The sequence below is a fragment of the Thermobia domestica genome, chromosome 11, assembly GCF_964235325.1.
Source record: "Thermobia domestica chromosome 11, izTheDome1.hap1.1, whole genome shotgun sequence".
NCBI classification, from domain to species: Eukaryota; Metazoa; Arthropoda; class Insecta; order Zygentoma; family Lepismatidae; genus Thermobia; species Thermobia domestica.
Genome location: NC_137464.1, coordinates 155,800,217 through 155,822,281, shown reverse-complemented (window position 1 = coordinate 155,822,281; position 22,065 = coordinate 155,800,217). Strand labels below are relative to the sequence as shown.

The following is a 22,065-nucleotide window of genomic DNA, read 5'->3' as shown; positions in this document are numbered from 1 at the left end:
TAAGCACGATGTGCCATCCAAAGTCTCTATTGTGTGTATTTGAAGTAGTTGCTCTCGGATTTGGCTATGAAGTGATGCTGCGCTAATTTGTCATTTTTTTCCTACCAAATCTCAATGAAGTCATCTGTATCTTTAATCATTGTCTCCATTTCGGTTCTGTCAGTTTGAATCCATTGTTTGTACTTATATCTTATGAGTGAGCCAGTTCTTTTAATGCACGAACGAGATACTTGGTTGTTTGGAATATTTCAATAGTTTTCAAAGTCGTCCATGATTTTGGAACTAATAACAGAATGTGAGTCCCTTCAGCAATGGTACTTGAAGTTTCAGATTTCTGGCACAATTCAATTATTCAATCACCTCAGTCTTGACAATTATAAACATTTTCAACACAAAAAATTGAAAACAGACATTGGAAATGTGGGAGTTTTGTGCAAAAAGTGCCTAAATCCGCCCTCAACTTACATTGTGCCATAATTTGTTTTTCTTGAACATACCATATGTTAAAGAGGAACACCAGAGCTACTTATTTTGAAAATTTGAGGTTGGTGTTAGGTGGGCCTTTTTCAGAAATAGTTGCCAAATTTCGACATTATTTTTTCTTCTTTTTTTCTCTTTGATGGTGAAATTCATATGCTTAAGGCCACTTGGGAAGTTCATTACTACAATGTTTTAATTGCTTGGGAAGTTCATTACTACAATGTTTTAATTGCTACAAATTCTAAGACTGTTTTAGTGAAAACCATTTTCAAATAGCTTCAGTATCTCCAGAGATCTAAAGAGGAAGGTGGACTTAGGTGCTTTTTTGCACAAAATCCCCGAATTTCAAATGGCTCCTACAGCAGTCCCCTTTGAGGTAGAGCTGTAAAATTTGGCAGGTGTCTTATGTTAGGATACCACAACATTTGTACAAAATTTGAAGAAAATTTAAAACACATGAGCCACCTTGATTTGTTGATTTCATATGGAATGGCCCTGACATTTATATCCGTTGCAAATGCGTTTGTTTCTCCTTTGTCTTTATCATTCTACTGTGGATGCGAGAACCATGTATGGAAATGCAGGTGATAAAACCAACATGTGGTCACATGTATACATAGTTTCGAAATACTGTATCATTATATATTTCAATGAATGTTATTATTTTCTACATTAATAGTATTTCAACATGTCTTACTAGACTTTAAAGAAGAGAAACACATTTGCACAAGTTTTCCCGATTGCGAAGGTTGGCTTGGGGGCTTGACCCTCGCATCTCTGGTTTACTGTTTCCGGAGATACCCGAAGTTAGACTTAGAAAATGTTCAGCTCAAAACTATGCGGTCATCCTTTTTGGAATAGAGAGTACATAATAATTTCCCTTCTCCAGTTTCCGAGAAATTGCACAAACAGGTACCAAAGATAAAGCTTTGTGAAATACTGCCTATATATCACAGAACCAGCTCACAGAGATGTGCCCAAGCAATGGACTTTTTGGTTTAAAACGAAGTTTAACTATTATTAACATTCTCCCAATTCGCTGGCCTTAGCACCATGTAATTATTTTGTTTCCAATTCTTACGAAAGGACTCAGAAAGATCTTGAAGAAGGCGGTACAAGCTTTCAGTACAGAAAACGAGGCTGAGTTTCCAGATAACTGGAAAGACTCATTCAGAACTAGCTCTCGACAATGAGAATAAATTACTCCACAAGCACTTATAAAGTTCGTGAGATTCGGACAACTAGAAGCGTAACGTTCTAAAAACTTTTGATATCAATGTATACTTCGGTACTGTGAATTCCGGTAGAATGAGATGCTTTAAATTATTATTTTTAAAACTAAATATGCATCATCCACCATAAACAAGCGAGAATGTGGAGTACATAATTATATATACCTGATTTTTCACTGAAGTAATGATGTCATCTATGTTCTTTGCAGCAGCAATGAACTGAACCATTCCATTATGGACATCATCATTTCCATATAGTCCTACTGCCACAGCTCCACTAGAAAAGAAAAATAACGTATCTAATTAAAATTTCAATTTTGCGTTTAGAGAAACAATAGTAACAAAAACACCCTTATGGTATAAATCTACATCTACACGGATACATTTATCTGGTAACGTAGAAAGATTTAAAAAAAAATAATAATTGAAACTCCACGTTCGATGCTCATTATATTCTGAAACAGAGGACGGTTAATAATGTACGTAAATAATTTTCAGATTGAAGCATAATCTCGTTTGTTTTTTACATGAAATATTTGTACTTCACAAAAAGCGCGATAGCTTACTATATTCTGCAAACTAAGGTCCACCGTATCAGATGGTACTCTATCTATCTTCCACGAGACTCTCAATAAACAGTGATATTATTCGGCAGATTTAAAGGTAAAACTCGTGCATTGGTTTCCCATGTCATGAACAGTTTCAAATTACCGTCTTGTAAGAAATGTGAGAGGGAAAAAATCAGTCTGAATAGGCGAAATCTGGACTATATGCAGAGTGGTGCACCAATTCCATTCCTAACAAGTTTAGGATTTCTGAATAACTATCTGTGACCGACGATTTCGGAGCGTTATTGATCTGAAGCAAAAAACTGTTGATCAATGCCGGGTATTGCTGTCGCATAACATCATGAATCCTCTGTAATTTTTCAGCGTAAAGGTTCTCATTCACAGCATCGTCATCTGAAACGAGTTTTAAGACATTGGAGCTTTCATATTCTACAATATGCACAACATAAAACCTCGCCTTTGGACAACTGGTAGTGCTTCTTAGATCTGTTGTAACTACTGACGACCACGTATAGAATATCGAAGAAAGATCCGATTTTTATCCCCTGAGACGATTGGATGCCAAAATCTGCTGTAACGAAGATTCTGTAGCAATTACCCACACAGAGTCTGTTGTCTTGCGGACTGTCGTAGTGTTACCTCGTGAGGAATAAGCCAAGGCCGTTTACAGATAAACCTAGTTGACGAACATAACACACGGCGCTTTGAGATGATTTGTACTTGTGCACGAATCCGTCGTTACCATCCGCTCCAGGAGGTCCATTTTCATGGCAACTGATTTTGCGGCCCGAGGTTTGTCTTTAACGCTTGTGTTGTCCAACTTGAACGCATAAGCCAATTTTATGTTGTTCAAATACTCACAGTTTCCTCCCACTGCATAACACACATTTCCTTTGCAGCTTCTATAGCTTTCATTCATTTTCTCCATGCCTTCCTTAAAAGGAGCTATCTCTGATGCGTGAGGTCCCTGATATGGTCCCCGCTAAGTCTGTGGTGGGCAACATGGTGTCCGTGGGTCCTGTCAGGGTACTCCCACATTCTCATTCTACCATTCTTCCATTATCATTCGTTTACTTTAATCATCGTCTCCCTTACCCTAAAGTGCATAATCATAAGGCGTTAAACTAAAAGATTTCATTTTCTGAACAGGATATGAATAGCAATTGATCGAGCTCTTTGTTTGTCTCAATTTTGTCGTAGACTGTCTATGTGATGACTAGTATGTACTCCATATTGTATCAATTCATGGTAATGCTTGGTGCTTCCACATAACAGAAACAATGTGAAACATTCGGATAGATTAAAAAATGAACGATTTACGACCCGCCGTGGTAACTAGTAAGCTATGTAAACCACGAAGGAAACGTACACTAAGTTTCATGAAAATCGGGAAGTATTTACAAAAGTTATCGAAATATTTTATAATTGCAATACATTGTCTTCCAGTGATTTTAACTCTCAGTAATAGATCCAATGAAAAAAAAAAAAAAAAAAAAAAAGAACTTACCGAAAACAGATGCCACATTTTATGACAGATATTTCACAGCAAAGGAGAAATATCGTGAAACATTTTCTTTTAGACGAACATGAAATTAACCTTACCTCTTAACATCAATCACAAGCAATAGGAATGTTATTTATGTCTAAAAGAAAAACATTCTACATTTTGTAGAAATTTCATTTTTTTAAAATTTTTCCTACAGTCTTATTTTCATAATATTGTCATAATTTGTTGCAAATTTCGTGTATTAATAATATTTATTCAGTCTTTCCAATTTTCCGTTTATTTCAATTAGTCATGTTTTGATCTGACTAGCTTACATGTGGGCTCAGTGATACTAATGACCAATTCTGTTAACTATTGAAATACGTATAGTTAGGAAAATTCTTTTGTGAGTGTGAATTTAAATCATTTTAGTATTTTCGTATTCTAAATATTCGTTTTTTTAAATTGGGATAAATATTTTCGAAATTCGGTGATTATTAAAAATAGGCGGATTATATTCATAGTTTTGCATATGTTTACTTTTCCATATTTTTGTTTTAAATGAGAACGTTGCCATGGAAATAGGTGTGTGAATTCCTGGTTTGAGTAACGTCTGGGGTTTAGATTAGTTAGTTGATAGTGATGCAAATGGAAGTTAGTTGTTTTTAAGATCTGTTCTGCAATATTTAGCAGGTTTGCTAATTTTTGTCAGAAATTAGGTATATTTGGCAACTGAAATATAATTAATAAAGCTCAAAAAGAAATATTGAACTGAATTTGCTGAACAAAATCTATTAAATAAAACAATTTGCAAAAACATCTAAATTGAAAAAGTACCTCTAATTTCATCAGTGATTTAACTGATTTACTCTGCTTGTTGATTAATAAATCTTGAGTATTGCCATAAACTGAACCCTTATTTTGGCTTAGAGGATTCTTCAAAATTAAGTTAGAACTAAATATAACGTTTTGACAGTTTCAATATTACAGTTCAAATTATTTTTACTCTCAGAAAAAATTGAAATTTTGCAAGCATGGTAATGGCTATGGCAGTTTTGCTTTTACTCGATCTTCCATAGAATAAAATGACTATTTCCGAGCAGGGGGGACTCTTGATTCAGCTTTTCTGCTCTCATTTTTCTCAGGGTACTTTGAGGCCGATGACTTACCTGCATGGTTTTACATACCTTGATTTTCGAGCACTTCACAATATTTTACTACTTATCAAAATGATTAATATTTTGACAAAATGAAAATCTTGGTGGAGAAAAATGTAATTTTGATTTTTAATTCAATGATGTTAACTCTTAAGAAGGCATGTCAATTTGCTTAACACTAGCAGGCGCATGGGGTACATCATACCCTAAGTGTTTATTTTCGTCTATTTTAGAAATCACATTCACAAAATTACATATAAATTACTAATGTAGTTACAGATTATCATACACGGACAACGATAATGAAAATTATACTCAAGGTTGCCAACTACATATAATGTTTCTCCCTTTGTATATCATTTGGAATTTACGTGCAACATTTGTATTTTAATATTGTTATAATGAAAGTTAATAGTATAGTTAAAATCACATTAATTAAATCTTGCTATCTAATGCTATTGATAAACCCGAACTACATTGAATTTATTGTAACTTTTGAAATATGAAATTTTTGAGCGAAAGCAATTTATTTACATCAATATTTACTCTTCTCTTTGGTACTGACTTCACATTACTTATTTTTTATTTATAATCAAATTGGTAGTTGATGTCTATATGTTCTTCTAATAAAATGTACAATCAAAATAATGTACTGAAGTTGTGTATTTTGTGTTGTCCACTATATAGTTAATCATATCAGAATGAACATTACAATGGAAGGTTGATGTTTCATCTTATGATTTTTGACAATATGATTTGATTTCAGATGATTTCAGATTTTCGACAATATATTTTGGACCAGGAAACATTTTTACAATACTTTTTGTTTCCTGTTGTACGAAAACAAGTTTTCCTCCATGCATATACATTACTTCTTCCAATAAAATAGTCATTAGAGCCAGAACTTACACACCTTTTCTCTTCATCTGAAACACAATCTTGATCAGAGTTAGTACGTATTATGAACACTTCGTTCTATATTCCCATTTTCCTCTTCAGATTTCCCACGGTCTACGACTTCTTCCGATACTTCTAGCAATTTTAAAATTTCTTCAGTTGACATTTTCATAAAGTGAGCAACACAACGTAATCAAGAACACTCAATGTCCACACAGTCAAACTGTAAAAATGTCCTTCGAACCATAAAGATAAATTACTTACGTTAGCAGGTGCGCGGCGTACAATGTTTCCCATTCGCATTCACTTGCAATCAACCAACAACTGTAGTCAATCCAAATTAAAATGGATAGTTATACTAATGTGTTGGACTCCATCAGCTCAACTGTCACACAACAATGGACAAATACCTCGAGCAGAAGTTCAGAACGTACACAGTATTGCCACATTATAAAGACTGATAGTGGGTACATTATACCCCAATGCGCCTACTTATTGCTTAAATTCATAGCAGTGACAAAATTCTTCAACCCAGTTTTGTACTGCAGAATATTATTCCATTATCGCATAGATAATCATAGCAAATTAAAATCAATGGAACAAGCACAGTTTACACTTTTATTTAAAACAATTCTTTGCTGGTGTTTACAAAATTAATTATCACAAATATTTAGATCCAATTACTTTCCTATTTTGATTCTGATACAGATGCATGCTCAGTGGCCCAGGAAAAATTGGTTAAATTATGTTTTAACAATATTTGTATTAATTATGAATAGTGAAATGTGAATTATAGAATACAAATAACACAAAATTTCTATTTATGTAGGGGCCAATATTCGAGCAAGCAATTGATGTATATTCTAATATAAGTAGAAAGCATGAAAGGCTATTATTATACTGGGATAATCTTGACATTGCAGAAAAAAACATTTAGTATTTCAAACTATGCGTAATTGCGTATAAACACTTGCACAACTTCGTAAGTACATTTGAAATTTATTTCATTAAAAATTAGAGAACTGCATAATTATTGCAAATAAATTATAGCGACAACTATTAAGAAAAATATGAATTCAGATCAGGTGGCATTAAAATGTTTATTACAGATCTTTTTTTTTTTTAAACCAAAATGCCTGTATATACAGATTAATCAATACACAAATGTATTTCTGTATTTAGCTTCTTCAATGTATTTTCCATTATAAGATTTTTTTTCATTAGTAATAGCAATAGGAATCTCAAGTGTTTAAAAACGAACATGGAATATATTTTCTGAATTACAGTTTTGCCAGATTTACGCTAAGTAAGATTGCCATTGCAAAATAATAAATATTAGTATGTATTTTATGTAAAATAATTTCTCTTTTAGCATTTGTAGGAGAATGGCTAACAGCTGCTAAAATGGCGGCCCAATTTGCATAAATTTATTATTATTATTATTATTATTATTATTAACAATAATAATAATATTAATAATAATACATATACGTTCTTAAATAGTAAGTACAAGGATTAACAAATTCATTAAAAGAGTTTTCGCAAAGCTTATCGTGGAAGATATTTAAAAATAGGTTAAATTCCCCTCTGTATTTTTCACCATTTTTCAGCTCGAAACAATGGGCATGATTGGGAAGATCTAGGCAAATAATCCACTATATTACACCAAAATCGATTAATTTTTAAATCGATTAAAATCGAGAAATTTTCTGTGGAAAACTACTTTTTTTTTTTTATCATATATGTACTGACCTGATATAAGTAGATTGACACCCGCAGCATAATATGATTGCGTAACTGGCACTCAAATGAATACGAATATCTCATGAGTATGACGTAGACGGAGGTGTTACAAACAGTACGCATGACACCATGGTGGTCGGACTGTGTTCCCATGCTGGCTATGAGGAACTGACGGAATTTACCCAAACTTGTATAATTTGCATTAGGAAGAGAATACACGTCAAAGCTGTGTTACCGTATACCGTTAGCAACTGTTAACAAGATTACAATGCAGTTCAGTAGGAAGAAAATATATCGTAAACCAAGATCAGCTCTACTTAGATCAACGCCACTTTAGAAACATGTGGTCACCCGGACCCAACCATCCCAATTTGCCAATAGCATTGCAGCTGAGGATGACAGATCAGTACAATATTGTACAACGGTATTTGCAAAGTGCGGGAATATTCATACGCATTGCCAGAAAGAAGTACTTGCTTACAGAACTACATATGACACAGAGACACAATTGTGCCCCTGTCATGTGCAAAATGGATTGATACTTTTGGAGCCATGTTCCATTCCTTCATTTGTTAATTACCGGACAGCAGTTAACAGCAAGTATGGAAACGATAGTCAAACTACGATTCACCGTAAGTCCGACCATGGTACAGTGTGTGGTGCAATTTCGAAAGACAATCGTAGTAACTTTATTCTTTGTGATAGACACATCGTAATGTTGCATTGCAACAGGAAAACTGTCGAGGGATGCCTCACGATTCACAGGACACTCCTCTATTCTTGAAAAAATTTCAAGCCCAAGGAATAGAAAGACGACCTCATATAATAAGTCAAAGAGAGCACAGTAAGTTTCATTAGTTATATTATCTTTATGAAAGTAAACGGTAAAACAGACATAAAGATAGAGGTGAGAGGGGATAGAGGACAAATACATATTGAATCAAACGTTAAAAGCTCGCTTATGCTTGTTTCTATTATTAGGTATCAACCGTATCAGAATGGATGTTAGCGAATACTCAATTACAAGGAAGTTCCTATAACATATGAATATTAGATTACTTAATTACAAGTATTTCCATGATTTATGTCGAATATCTTCATATTATAGTAATTAAGTTATCAGAGGTAAAATCAACAGTACAATTAGCAACGTTCCAGTCTTTAATTGAATAATACAGATCACCTGCATTATTTATACACTTAACGTTCAATACCAACGCTGTGTTTGCATTGCTGTCTCTTCTACTGATCTACCAAAATTTATACAGTAATTTAACTCTAAAACATTCAGAGTAGGTTCTTAATCTTTTAAGTTCTTACTTCGATTCCAGCTCGTACTCACTTTCCAATATAATCGATCAACTATAGTTATGAATATAGTAATCCAGGGCCATACGGAAGGGAAATAGCGGGATAAGTCCAAAGTGAATAACATTTTGGCCAATTCAAGAGTTTCTCAACCGTAATTAAATGCGCACAGGTTAGTGAATCCCACCTCTAATGTGTCACCCTACTCCTCATCAAGTTTAACTATCATTATCTCTCACACACACATACAGTAGAATTCACATTAAACCCATAATGAATTTGAAACATGTTTTCAACGAAATAACCACTTACAGCTAAAACCTACAATGCATAAAATGATCCACATTAGAAAGATAACACAAGATCGTATTCGTAATACGATCTCTCGTATTAGTTGTAAACAGGGTTGTTTTGTTTAAAACAAAATGTTTAAAAGAAATGATTAAAACTTGTTTTAACAATTGATTTTGTTTAAAACAAATTTTGTATACGTTTTAAACATTTTGTTTTAAACACGTGTATTTTTTAAGACTTGTTTTAAACATATGTTTATTCGTATTTTATTTTATTTTTGTAAAAAAAAAAATCTGCCAGAGCAAGACAATTGTCAAAAAGTGCTCCCCATTCAGAAGACTATTTTCTTCCCATGTGAATGTTTTTAATCCTCGTGGGTACAGGAGGTCAATGTGGTGATCTACAATTTATTTTGTCTCTTTCCCCCCTTATTTTTAACGTATATTGTATTATTTAAATGCTTCCTAGTTAACTTGCGAGAAATTGTCGTAGTCGAAGGTTGGACTACTTGTAGAACAGATATTTAAAAAATGAATAAAAATATTAACACGGAAACAAATTTTTGTGTTGTATTCAGAAAACAAAAGGTTATTTGCTAAATTGAGGTTCTGAAATTAAAATATAGCAGGTATTCGTTGATACAGTACATGTTGGTTCTCAGTCTCCGTACACCTTTGAATAGTTTAATGTGAATTTTACGGCAAGAAAAAAAAGGACATGATTTGGTGCAAATTTATTAGAGTAACTCAAACTTCATTAGATAAGAAAACGCATCATACGAGCTCGTTGCAAAACGTGTCAGAAAGAAATGTTTGGTTTAGTTCAAAGAATGAAGAATCATTATGAAAAATGCAATACTGTGAAAATACTGGAAACCCAAACAAATGGTAAAAGTGTTGATCCGAAAATTGCTTCTGATAATTCTAACGTCAGTGATGTGGCTGAGATGCAACTGGAAACTTCAGATAAGAATTAATTTTGTATCAATAATATCGTTTATGAAAATTTTTTTCGTCCCTCTTCCCCACCTCAGTTCTAAATTTCCTTAAAAACTTTAGAACTTGGCATAGCTTGTATGAAGGGACCAGGCGAGAAAGCGCAAGGTATGGCAGTCGCCCGCGTAACTAATCATTAAAGTGTTATACTTATTGGGTGATACCAATAAAACGGAGAAGTTACTCATTATTCCCAATTTTGTGGTAGTTACTCGCATTGGTATCAATAAAAACAAAACTGAGCACTACTCGTCTCGGCTGACCTCGGAGAAGCCCCACCCCTTTGGAGTAACCACACCTCTATTCTCGAGCCGAGTAACTACTCCGCGTTTGATATCAATAAAAATCAGACTCCTCTGTAATGCAAGTAACTTCTCCAAATTTGTGGAGCAAGCTCAGTAGGTGACTCCGTGCGAAATATGACACCGTATGTGATTCTTTTGCAGCGTAGAAAAACTTATAAGCTGCATAGAAATGTTGCAAATGGTGATTACAAAAAAAAATAATAATAAATAAATAAATAAATAAATAAAATAAAATAAATAAAATAAAATTATAAGTTCATAAAAGAAAATGTAGGGTGATTAGCACTTTTTTTTTTTTTTTTTTTTTGGAGAATCAACCGAAAGTCAGGGTGGTAAGTAGCTTGTTGAATAAAAGTAAAGAATATATAATGAGGCAGTGAGAACTTTTCTGACATTTTAGCAGTTCCTAATGCACGTTTTAAAAAATGGATACACCCTTTTTTCCGCATACTAATGACACATAATGTATGCAAGTGCGGCCGGAGGTTGTATAAAGAACATGACATATAATAAATTGGCTTCCGGTGAAAAAGAAATGTTAATTGGATAAGCAGAATACAGAAAAGACCTTTCGGAAATAAAATATGCAGATCACACACGTAGAACAAGGTAATTCATTAATATGCAGCACATGTAACGCGGCAGCTGCTGGAGAATATTCTAGAAATTTGGATCGTTGGAACGAGTGAAAGAAAGCACTGGAAACTTCCAGATCTTTTTTCTAAGCTTATTATTGTTGGAATAGGGGAAAGAACACACTCGAAACTTCTGGAAAGATTGAAGGGTATAAAAAATACTGATGCATTTGCATGATGTGTACATTTAGAAAGAATACAGCAGGAACATCAAGTGTTAAGTTTGCGAAGAAGATATTTTACTACTAGGAGAGATTGGAAGATTGGTAAGTAATAACGTTGTAGTTTTCTTGTATTATACTTGTTCATTTTTATATGGGAAAGGGACATATTGTAATTGTTTGGAGTATAAGGGGGACGGAACTGTTTGGTTTTATCGGGAATTGATTGCGGATTTTCCGGCATTGAAAAATGATATGACTCGGTGTACTTTTATGGAATTATAACGTGACTAAGATATAGTATAATGTAATATGTAGGGAATCATCATTAATGATAGCACCGGGACTCGAATTAATATTCTCCCACGTGGAGAACCGTACGCTAAATATTTTTGCTTGCAGTGCGAACTTGTTACTTATACATAGCTATGAATTGTGTAAGACATAACAGGTATATATAAATTATATTGTACAGAAAGTTAGCAGAATGCGCCCCCCGGGACTCGAATGAGTATTATCCCAGGTGGAGAACCGTACGCTAATTTTTATGCTTGCAGTGTGAACTTGTTACTTATATATAGCTATGAATTGTGTATGACATATTAAAAGTTAAATAAAATTGAATTACTCGCACACAACTCGTATTCAAAATCAATACATAAACTTTTCATCCACACCTGTATCGCCCTCCTATAATGCAACTAGATAGTTCGTTCGTTTATTATAGTTTAAGTTGAATGCTTGTTCCGATGAAATTTCAGAAAAGTATTAACAGTCCAGATAAAGAAACATTTCGTGTTTTAAAAGTTCATGTATCGTTAATTTTAATACCAACAGATGTTTCGTGAAGTTGTTGTTGTCCACCAGCACCACTACCCATGGAATTTTTGTCCATCACAATTGCACATGTTCTGAGATTAAACCATGTAATACCATTTTGCAAACACTACCTGGTTCACTTTTCCAGTTTTAGCTACTGGCATAAGCATACAAACTCATCATCTGAGATAAATAATCGTTATATTTGGTGGTCAATCTCAACCATGGATAGTCTCAGCTTGAAAACAGAGGCTGTTTTCCTTAATTCTTTTGCACGGTGGGAGTTTTCAAGTTTATTTCACCTCAGTATGTTCTTATTTTCTTCATTATGTTTAAAGTTTTACATTAAATTTTAAAAAGGTTCCAGCAAAAACATTTATTCCAACAAAAGTCTACCCAAGTTCGATTCCCGGCGGAAGCTCATGTGGTTCGGATTCCACATTAATCAATAGGTCCACGTCTCATATAGCCTCGCTGGTGAAAAGAGACGTTAAACTCAAATCAAGTCCAACAAGAGTCTTATACAAAAATCTAATGGCCTTATAATTTTGAATGCATGTGTATAAAGCTGTAAAATTAAAACTGTAATCCGTGCACCATAGGTAGTTCTTGAAATCTATCATTCTGGTCCTCTTAAACATTAGTCCAAAAAGAACAAAATAAAATTCATGTAACCTTTGTATCACATAGTATACTAAGAATCTCAAACAATCATTAATACTACTGTGGAATTATAAAATATTCTTCATCGCCTTCAAATCCTTCACCTCTGGCGCATAATGAATCCATGGTTCGATCTTAGCCCGCCAAGACATAGAAATCGTATTATTATTCAATTCAAAATCTTTTGTCGTTGTAAAATTCTATCGAGGAAGTTGAGGTTTTAATATACAACGACAATCGTACCTGTTATACTATATATTATGAAACATGATAGCTTCCTTACTCTGAAGAACGTCCTTTAGGTTAAGGGATAAGCCAATTAAGACAATAAATGAATGCTGTAGGAAATGGAAGTACCAGGAGAAAAAGGTGTTGTCCACCACAAAGTTCACTTGGTCGTTTTTTTTAAATCATGACCATCAAAATGTCTTTCTACCACTGAGTCATAGTGCTCTCCCCATATCCGAGTATACCTCACTGTGGGTCTACAAGTTTCAAGAGGTTACCATACAATGCTTATTATCAGGATCAATAAACGTAAAGCGTCTGCAGTGTGTGTCAATTCATTATACGTAGGATTTCTAGTGGTTGTCTAACAAAAGGGTTGTGTTTGATTTTCAAGTCCAAGGTAATTATTCACAAAAGTACAATCTTGTCCTTTTACTATATAAATGGAATAAGTATTTCACGTTATCATCTTAATAACAAGAAGTATTTTCCTGTATATTTCTATGCATTTCATAGACATTTTATCCTTTACCTCAAAGTATTGAGCTCTCTAAGCTTTATTCTTTTAAAAAGCATATACCAAGTAAGGGTCTGCACATCCTGAAATTTGTTGAAGGGTGGATCCAGCCCTAACAGTCACTGCGTTTAAGCATTATTGAAGTAGCATTATTCTACTTGCAATAAAACAAGATGTAATTTTACAATATTTTCATCTATATTCTCAACAAAATAGTACACTAACTTCTTTTATAAGAAAGAAGCACAAGGGTACTGTAACATCGACTTTTCTAGTGTATATCACGCATTTCTCTCCTACTGCAACCATAATTCTCTTAAAAAAGTGTTGAAATGTTTGTTGGGTTATAGAGTTTTAAATGTGGTCCGCATCCAATGAATCCCTCGCGTAGGTACGCCCTTAATTCAATCCATTCTGCATACAAGATTATATGTTGTTTTCATTTAAAAGTAACTGTGTAAACAAGAATGTTAAAGTCTTCATATCATAAACTAAACACAAGGTATCAACCTCAGTGATTACCGTTCAATCGATAATAGTTCATCATTTACTTACGTTGGTAATGTCTCTAAAAAATCTAAAATAAAGTATTAAATAGTTTCAGTTTCCTACCATATTCTTCTTAAACAGTAGTTTCTTCATATAGCATACAAACAACTAAGATTATTTTTTTCTAATATCAGTTTATTTCTTTAAAAATACATTACTCTCACTGACAATTCAGTTGCCAGTAATTCAGTATTTTAGCTCTAACTATTATTTACATGTGTTAGTCCAATGTTTGTAATCTATTAAATTCTTAATATTACAATACTACAAATTGATCCATTTATAAAATAATATAGATAACAGTTCAATTCTCTGTAACCCTTTGTAATTTCTCAACTTACATCAAAGTATTTAGCCCTAATATATATATGAGGATAAATATGTTCTTCTATTCATACACAATCAAATGCATATGCTACAGTGTCTCAGTGTTCATTTACAAAATTAAATAATTGTTTATCTTTCTCTAAAAACATTTCTACTATTTCTTTGATATAACAACCACACTCTGTAATGTATTCATATACCAGATTAAATTTTTCTCCAAAGTATAAGTGTTCTTAACATTACAACCTTTAAAATGCTTCTTTAAATAAAGTTTATAGATTTTCTCTCTCATTTCACGTTTAATTAAGATCGTCCACACCTTTTGTAATAATTCGTAATCATACTGCAGCAAACAGTTGTGATCTTTTTCATTTTCATTATGTTCAACACATGCTTCACATAATAATACTGAATTTGGTGTGAACTTATTAAATAATTGTATAACACATGTATGACTAATAGTTTCACTAGTACACTCGCACTCATTAGCTTCCAGTTCAAAACAGTTAATATTTAAAACACTGTCATCATCATCACTTTCCGGGAGTATTTCATCATTATATCTATTATAACGTCTAAAATAATACACTTCTTCTATTTCCTGTGTTGGATATATGATTCTCACTTTATCACGTAATTCATCTGGCAAATCGGGGTCAGACAGCTGAATTAACAGTATAGGTTTTTCGTTTTCACGCTGAATTTCTTTTTCTCTTGGTGAAACATAAACAGTCTCCATGTTACTCATTTTTCTGCTCTTCAGCAAAAACAAATCAAATAAATACTTTTTTCAAGTGTGATACATCTATTTATATACCTACAATAAAAGCTTCTGCGCATGTGTAAAACACATTTTTTCCTTACATTTAATAAAGTGTTCTATGCATTCTGTGTCTTATATTACAATCAAATAATATTTTATTCAAATTCTCTGTTTAATAATATGTTTCAAGGCAATACAAAATAAATCTTTTCCTCACTATATTTCCCAAAATCTTTTTCTAGTAAAATTTTTAATAGAGTGGGCCTGTATTCAAAGTCACACACAAGATCTCGGAAACGTTCAATAAAATTCCATGTAATCAAAAACATTTGTCCATGCTTTTTTTCTGTAAATTGATAATAATTCTTTACGAACCTCAACTTTTGTTATGGTTTCTATAGCTTTCCGTTCAAGACATTCCGTATCCAACATCAAACAATCATGCTTTAACTGTCCACCTTCCAAAAAACCGCATGCAATACAAATACAAATATCGTCTGGTTTCCAATATATTATACACTCATTTATACAATCCAATGATGTACGTTCCACAGTACACTCACATGGTAACTTCAAAAATTCTTCCAACTCCCAATTCTGCACCGGGAAATTACTCACTGTTGGTGAAGGTGTAGGGGGATATTCTTCTATTTCGTTTTCAACATCAAGTAACGGGAAAACTTCTGTTTCCAATGGCGGAGGTTGTGGGCTCACCACCGGTTGGGATGAAACTTCTGTTCCCGGTAATACATCCACTTTAGACGGAGTAACTTCTGTTTCCAGTGGTGGAAAGTGCGAAATCACCACCGGTTGGAATAAAACCTCTGTTCACTGCAAAGATGACAATTCTGTAAAATCACTTTCACCTCTTGTACTAAGATCCAACGGTTTCATTGAATCCATGTTTTAAAACCAATCTATAACTCCTTTTCACTAAAAAACACCGCTATATTTCAACAGCAAACAATTCAGGAAAATAAGGTTTATTCTCCAGTATTTCTATTAAGATTTTTTATTTCCTTCACCACCTAAAACAATAAAAGAAATTAAGAATTAGTTACTTGCTGTATTACGACTTCCAATTACAAAATATACGTATAAAGTTTCCCTTTCAACTTCACTACTACATTCTACTCCACTACTTCACTACTCCACTCTGCTTTTTCTCGCTCCTATCACTTTAGTATTTGCTTCAGCACCTAAAACAGAAAAGAAAAGAAAAAAAACTGTAATTAGTTACCGTGTTACGAGTTTTCAAATTACAAAATATGATATTCAACGTAGCATTAACGTTCTCAACCATATTGGCTTTGCATGTAAGAAAGCCATGGTTCGATTCGCGGTGCAGATTCTGTTAACTACCTATCCAATATAAGTTTGTTCATACACAGTAAAAATATACCATTTATAACTGAAAAAAGTCTACAGTGCAAGCAAGCGTGCGGTTCTCCACGTGGGATAGCCCTGGTTCGATTCCCGGGGGCGCATTCTGCTAACTTTCTGTATAATATAACTTATATATACCTGTTATATCTTACACAATTCATAGCTACATATAAGTAACAACATCTGCTAAGCAAAATGTTTGTCGTACGGCTTTTCACGTGGAAAAACTCTGGTTCGATTCCCGGGGGGCGCATTCTGCAAACTTTCTGTACAATATAATTTATATATATTTGTTATGTCATACACAATTCATAGCTATATATAAGTAACAAGTTCACACTGCAAGCATAAAAATTAGCGTACGGTTCTCCACCTGGGAGAATACTCATTCGAGTCCCGGGGGGCGCATTCTGCTAACTTTCTGTACAATATAATTTATATATACCTGTTATGTCTTACACAATTCATAGCTATGTATAAGTAACAAGTTCGCACTCGCAAGCAAAAATATTTAGCGTACGGTTCTCCACGTGGGAGAATATTAATTCGAGTCCCGGTGCTATCATTAATGATGATTCCCTACATATTACATTATACTATATCTTAGTCACGTTATAATTCCATAAAAGTACACCGAGTCATATCATTTTTCAATGCCGGAAAATCCGCAATCAATTCCCGATAAAACCAAACAGTTCCGTCCCCCTTATACTCCAAACAATTACAATATGTCCCTTTCCCATATAAAAATGAACAAGTATAATACAAGAAAACTACAACGTTATTACTTACCAATCTTCCAATCTCTCCTAGTAGTAAAATATCTTCTTCGCAAACTTAACACTTGATGTTCCTGCTGTATTCTTTCTAAATGTACACATCATGCAAATGCATCAGTATTTTTTATACCCTTCAATCTTTCCAGAAGTTTCGAGTGTGTTCTTTCCCCTATTCCAACAATAATAAGCTTAGAAAAAAGATCTGGAAGTTTCCAGTGCTTTCTTTCACTCGTTCCAACGATCCAAATTTCTAGAATATTCTCCAGCAGCTGCCGCGTTACATGTGCTGCATATTAATGAATCACCTTGTTCTACGTGTGTGATCTGCATATTTTATTTCCGAAAGGTCTTTTCTGTATTCTGCTTATCCAATTAACATTTCTTTTTCACCGGAAACCAATTTATTATATGTCATGTTCTTTATACAATCTCCGGCCGCACTTGCATACATTATGTGTCATTAGTATGCGGAAAAAAGGGTGTATCCATTTTTTAAAACGTGCATTAGGAACTGCTAAAATGTCAGAAAAGTCCTCACTGCCTCATTATATATTCTTTACTTTTATTCAACAAGCTACTGTGGTAAACTACGTAATGACGAATAGATGTGGGTTTTCTTGCGTTACGTGAGTGATCCGGAATTCCAGGTCGGAATGTCAGAAGATTCTGGTGTGGCTCAAAGTACCGTGTCTATGACTACTACAAGTGTAATCGATGCGATTATTGCGAAATCTGAAAACTGGATTTTTGCCGGCAAGTGTGCGTAATATGCAAACAGCAAAGGCAGAGTGGCAAGAACATTAGTTCCAAACGTCAGTGTCTGGGACATGCACCACGCTAAGGGACGCAATTTCCGCTTTTTAACATTAAATTTTGAGGATAGAGGCACGAGACGTCGGAATTTGCTGTATAGATTTTGACTGCGATCCGACGTAAACTTTCAAAATTAGTGGTTCGGATCCAACTTTAAACAAAAACCTCAGTCTCATATAGCCTTGCTACTGATGCAAAACTGTAATCAATCAAACTAAACAAACTGATTTTATGTGTTTCGAACAAACTTGGATTGCAGGATAAATTTGGCTCCAACTCAGTTTTTATAAAATATTTCCATTCAGAGCACAAGGGATCCAAGTCCATTTTCAGAAAGGTTCAATTTTGCTCAGCAAACATAGTATTTTCGTAGCGTAGGGTACGAAATAAATGAAACAAAAACCACGTGAAATTGTATGGACTAGAGTTTCATAGGACAACCGCTAGACAAGAGCGTTGACTTAATGGGGAGGAGGGCTAATTCCCTCCCCCCTTCTTGCTCACGAATTTAAGATATTAACAGTATATTGTGTACGCTGCAGCATAGGAATGATTAACAAGTCAAGCTCCGAATGCCATAGTCAATGATGCATAATTGCGTTTAATAAATGCAGGGTGTGTCCAAAAGAATACATCGACGGAAAACGTCATATTTTCACAACAACGAATCCGAGATGGAAGAAAGAAAAACTACATGAAAAGATGCAATCTAGAATTTTATATGATTGCCGCTAGATAGAGGCGTTCGTTTGGAGGCCATCCGTCCCCTACTCTGAATTTCAGATTTTGTAGCAGTAATGCGGATTTAGAAACCTTTTGCTGAAGAAAGTCCAACATAAAAAAAATTGAAGTTCTTACACTGAACAAATACGGATTTCGATCAGTTATAATCCATTTCCATTGGCAGTAAGAAGCTATAGGCCTATATTGCTCTCTTGTATATTTTTTTGGTCCAAGGATTCCAAAGGTAGCTCTATTTTCGAGTTTTGGGCCTGCTTAAAATTCTGGAAATTTGATCTAAGCAACTTTCCAGTTTTAATCATCTGTATGTTCTCCGTATTTATTTGGTGTAAGGACCTCAAGCCTGTTCTGTTGGACTTTGCTTATCAAAAGATTTCTAAAACTGCCTTACTACCCGCAAAATCTGAAATTCAGGGTGGGGATGGGAGCGGTTGCCCTCCTGTTCCACTGACACCCCTGTCTAGCGGCTGTCATACGAAACTATACCACGCCGTTTTGCATGGTTTTAGTTACTTTTTTTTCACTACGTAGCATTACGTTTTGAAATAGAATTCATTTGCTGAGCAAAACTGAACTTTATTGAAAATGGATTTGTATCCATTGTACTCTGAACGCCCCAAATACTACCTTTCTTCAATAAATTATTGACTCAAGAAACAACCAATTACATAGGCTTGCAGAAAATATTCTAAAGTTAGCACAACATGAAGTGTGCTTCAAACATTGCTTATCAAAAAGTATTATTTTAAAATAATTTTATTAGCATCAGTGTTCTGAAATAGTAACCAAATTTTGCAACAAAAATCTCACTCTTCACGAAACGCTAGCTTAGACCCTAAAAGCATAACTACAAAACTTTCAGAAGCGGTAACTCGAAATGACTCTCTTTAGGGCTAAAATAACCGCACAACTGCATATCTGGTCTAGCCTTAAAACATGTAACATGACACCATTTGCATTTGAAATTTCGAATACTAAGCAAAGATGTTCGCCACGATGCTTGATAGCATCATCTGCCAGACCACTTCCAAGTTTCATCATTCTCCCTCAACCGTTCTCAACACACAAGGATGGTAATAACTTTTGTTTTATCACGTATATTGATAGATTGTGTGAAATCTCTATAGTAGGTAGACAGAGACGTACGCAGGAATTTATTTCGGGAGGGGTCTAAAGGCTTTCGGGGGGTCCAAATACAATTTGAGACTAAATTATATGAAAATTTCTGAAATTGCCCCTAAAAGTAGACTACATTTACAAAAAGTCCGGATTTCGGGGGGTCCGGACCCCCAGGACAAACCCTCTGCGTACGCCAATGTACGTAGATTTTAAAATCTACTTAAAAAAGAATTATTACAACCAAGAACGTGCTTACGAGAGTCATTGGCAAGAGGGTGGAATAAAAGGGGGTCGTGATATAAAATATGTTGAGAATTACTAATTTATACTGAAATATTCTATACCCAACACAGTGTAGTCTTAACGAGAATAAAATAAATGAAAAGATTGGTTGCAAGAGCAAAAAGGTCTTAATAAATTCGTGATTACACGATTTTGAAATATGTTTAAAATCATGTTTTAAAACTTGTTTAAAACATTTTAAACACCTTTTTCATGTTTTAAACATATGTTTTGTTGTTTTTTTAAATGTATTTTTTCAAACCCTGGTTGTAAATTGCATTCCGACTAGTATTAGGGAGAAATCATATTATTTTCTCAATTTCATTTTAGTTTCACTCATAGTACAATATGAATTCGTTTGATCGAATATTCTTGCACAGAATGGAGTGTTGGTGTTCCTAAAACATCAAATCTTTCGTATTTTGGATTCCTTTCTCACGGAAAGAAGAGCAGGAGGCAATTGTGTTGGGAAACAGATTTTTAAAAAAAAATGTGTTGGGAAACAGATTTTTTAAAAAAATCTGTTTCCCAACACACAATCATGTACCGTAAGACGGGGATACTTTGCACAAGATTTACATTTACATAAGGCGGGTATTTAAGAACACATATTATAAGTGGCACAGCACCCTACACGTTGTAATTACAAATCATTTCTTTTGCAGATAGACATGGAAGACCCCAGGCTAATTCAGGAAATGAAGAGGCACGTTGTCATTATCTCCTTGGCTGCAGGTTACTCTACTTCATAGGTCGCTGCATTCCAGAATTTCGCCCGGTCATTCATTTTCAGTCTGGAGAGAATTGGGGGCTGTCAGGAATGATGTAGTCACCGTTTCCTCACAAGAAATGACGTTACAGGCGTTCGGACATTATCACGACGCCGGAATTTGTTCGTCCTGTCCAAGCTGCCATCGACGAGGATCCTTGAACACACACTCAGAGAGCTGCGGGTTGAGAAGTCCACCATCCGACGTGAGGTTCAAGAGAACCTTCGTTACAAGTCATACGTGATGTGGGGACGATAGTTCTTGTTCGGGAGAAACAGGGGAAACCGACTGACCAGAGTCAAGCGCCTCCTGAACAGGCTAAGACATTCAGAGGAGCCCGGAAGGCTCTATTTTTCCGATGAAAGAAATTCTGCCTAGGATCAGAAAGTGATCCGCAAAAAACGGTCGCTGGGTGTGTAAAATCCACCATGTGGTTACGACTGTCCTCCACACCGAATTTCCACGTGATTCCTCCATATTTCTTTCGTTAAGGTGCCAGAATCAACGCCGTTGCTTACACCGAGGTGTTGAACATGGTTGTGAAGCCCTGCATTACTACTGGAAGGAAAAGGTCGCCGTATGTTTTTCAGTAGGACTCTGCTCCATCCCATACCACCTAAGAATGGCTGGCTGACAATTTTCATGACCACGTTATTCCCAACATATGGCTCCCCAGGTGTTAACCTAATGGACCATTATTACATATGGGATGTAGTTGAGAGGGATCCCAATAAGCATCCACACAACACCGTTGTCGCTTTCAGGGATGCTGCTGTAAATGCAATGGCGAATAGTCTCAAGAATCATCTCATTACTGTGTTCAGGAGGTATCGACAGCGCATAGAAGTTGTTATTATGGTTAAGGGCAGTCTCAGTTAATGATGTCGTTCACTATAAATTTGATCACTTGTACAACACGTTAAAAGATAATAAATGCTTTCTCTCCAGTATCTGTTCCTTATTCCCTGCGAAAGTGACTTTGTTCTCAAACATCTGCCGCATCCTGTACATAAAGACTTTCAGATTTCTTGTTCGACAAATAAAATA

At 34.6% G+C, this 22,065-nt stretch overlaps 1 protein-coding gene across 9 annotated transcripts in view; it reads right to left on the bottom strand.

The window, feature by feature from the left end:
- The window catches only part of tty (tweety), a 485,971-nt gene that overhangs the window by 146,940 nt on the left and 316,966 nt on the right, over window positions 1-22,065 (bottom strand). For all 9 annotated transcript variants that reach the window (XM_081731237.1, XM_081731240.1, XM_081731242.1 and 6 more), the window contains exon 4: window positions 1,878-1,989. In XM_081731237.1, coding sequence (XP_081587363.1) covers window positions 1,878-1,989 — 112 coding nt within the window. The remainder of the gene's footprint in view (window positions 1-1,877; window positions 1,990-22,065) is intronic.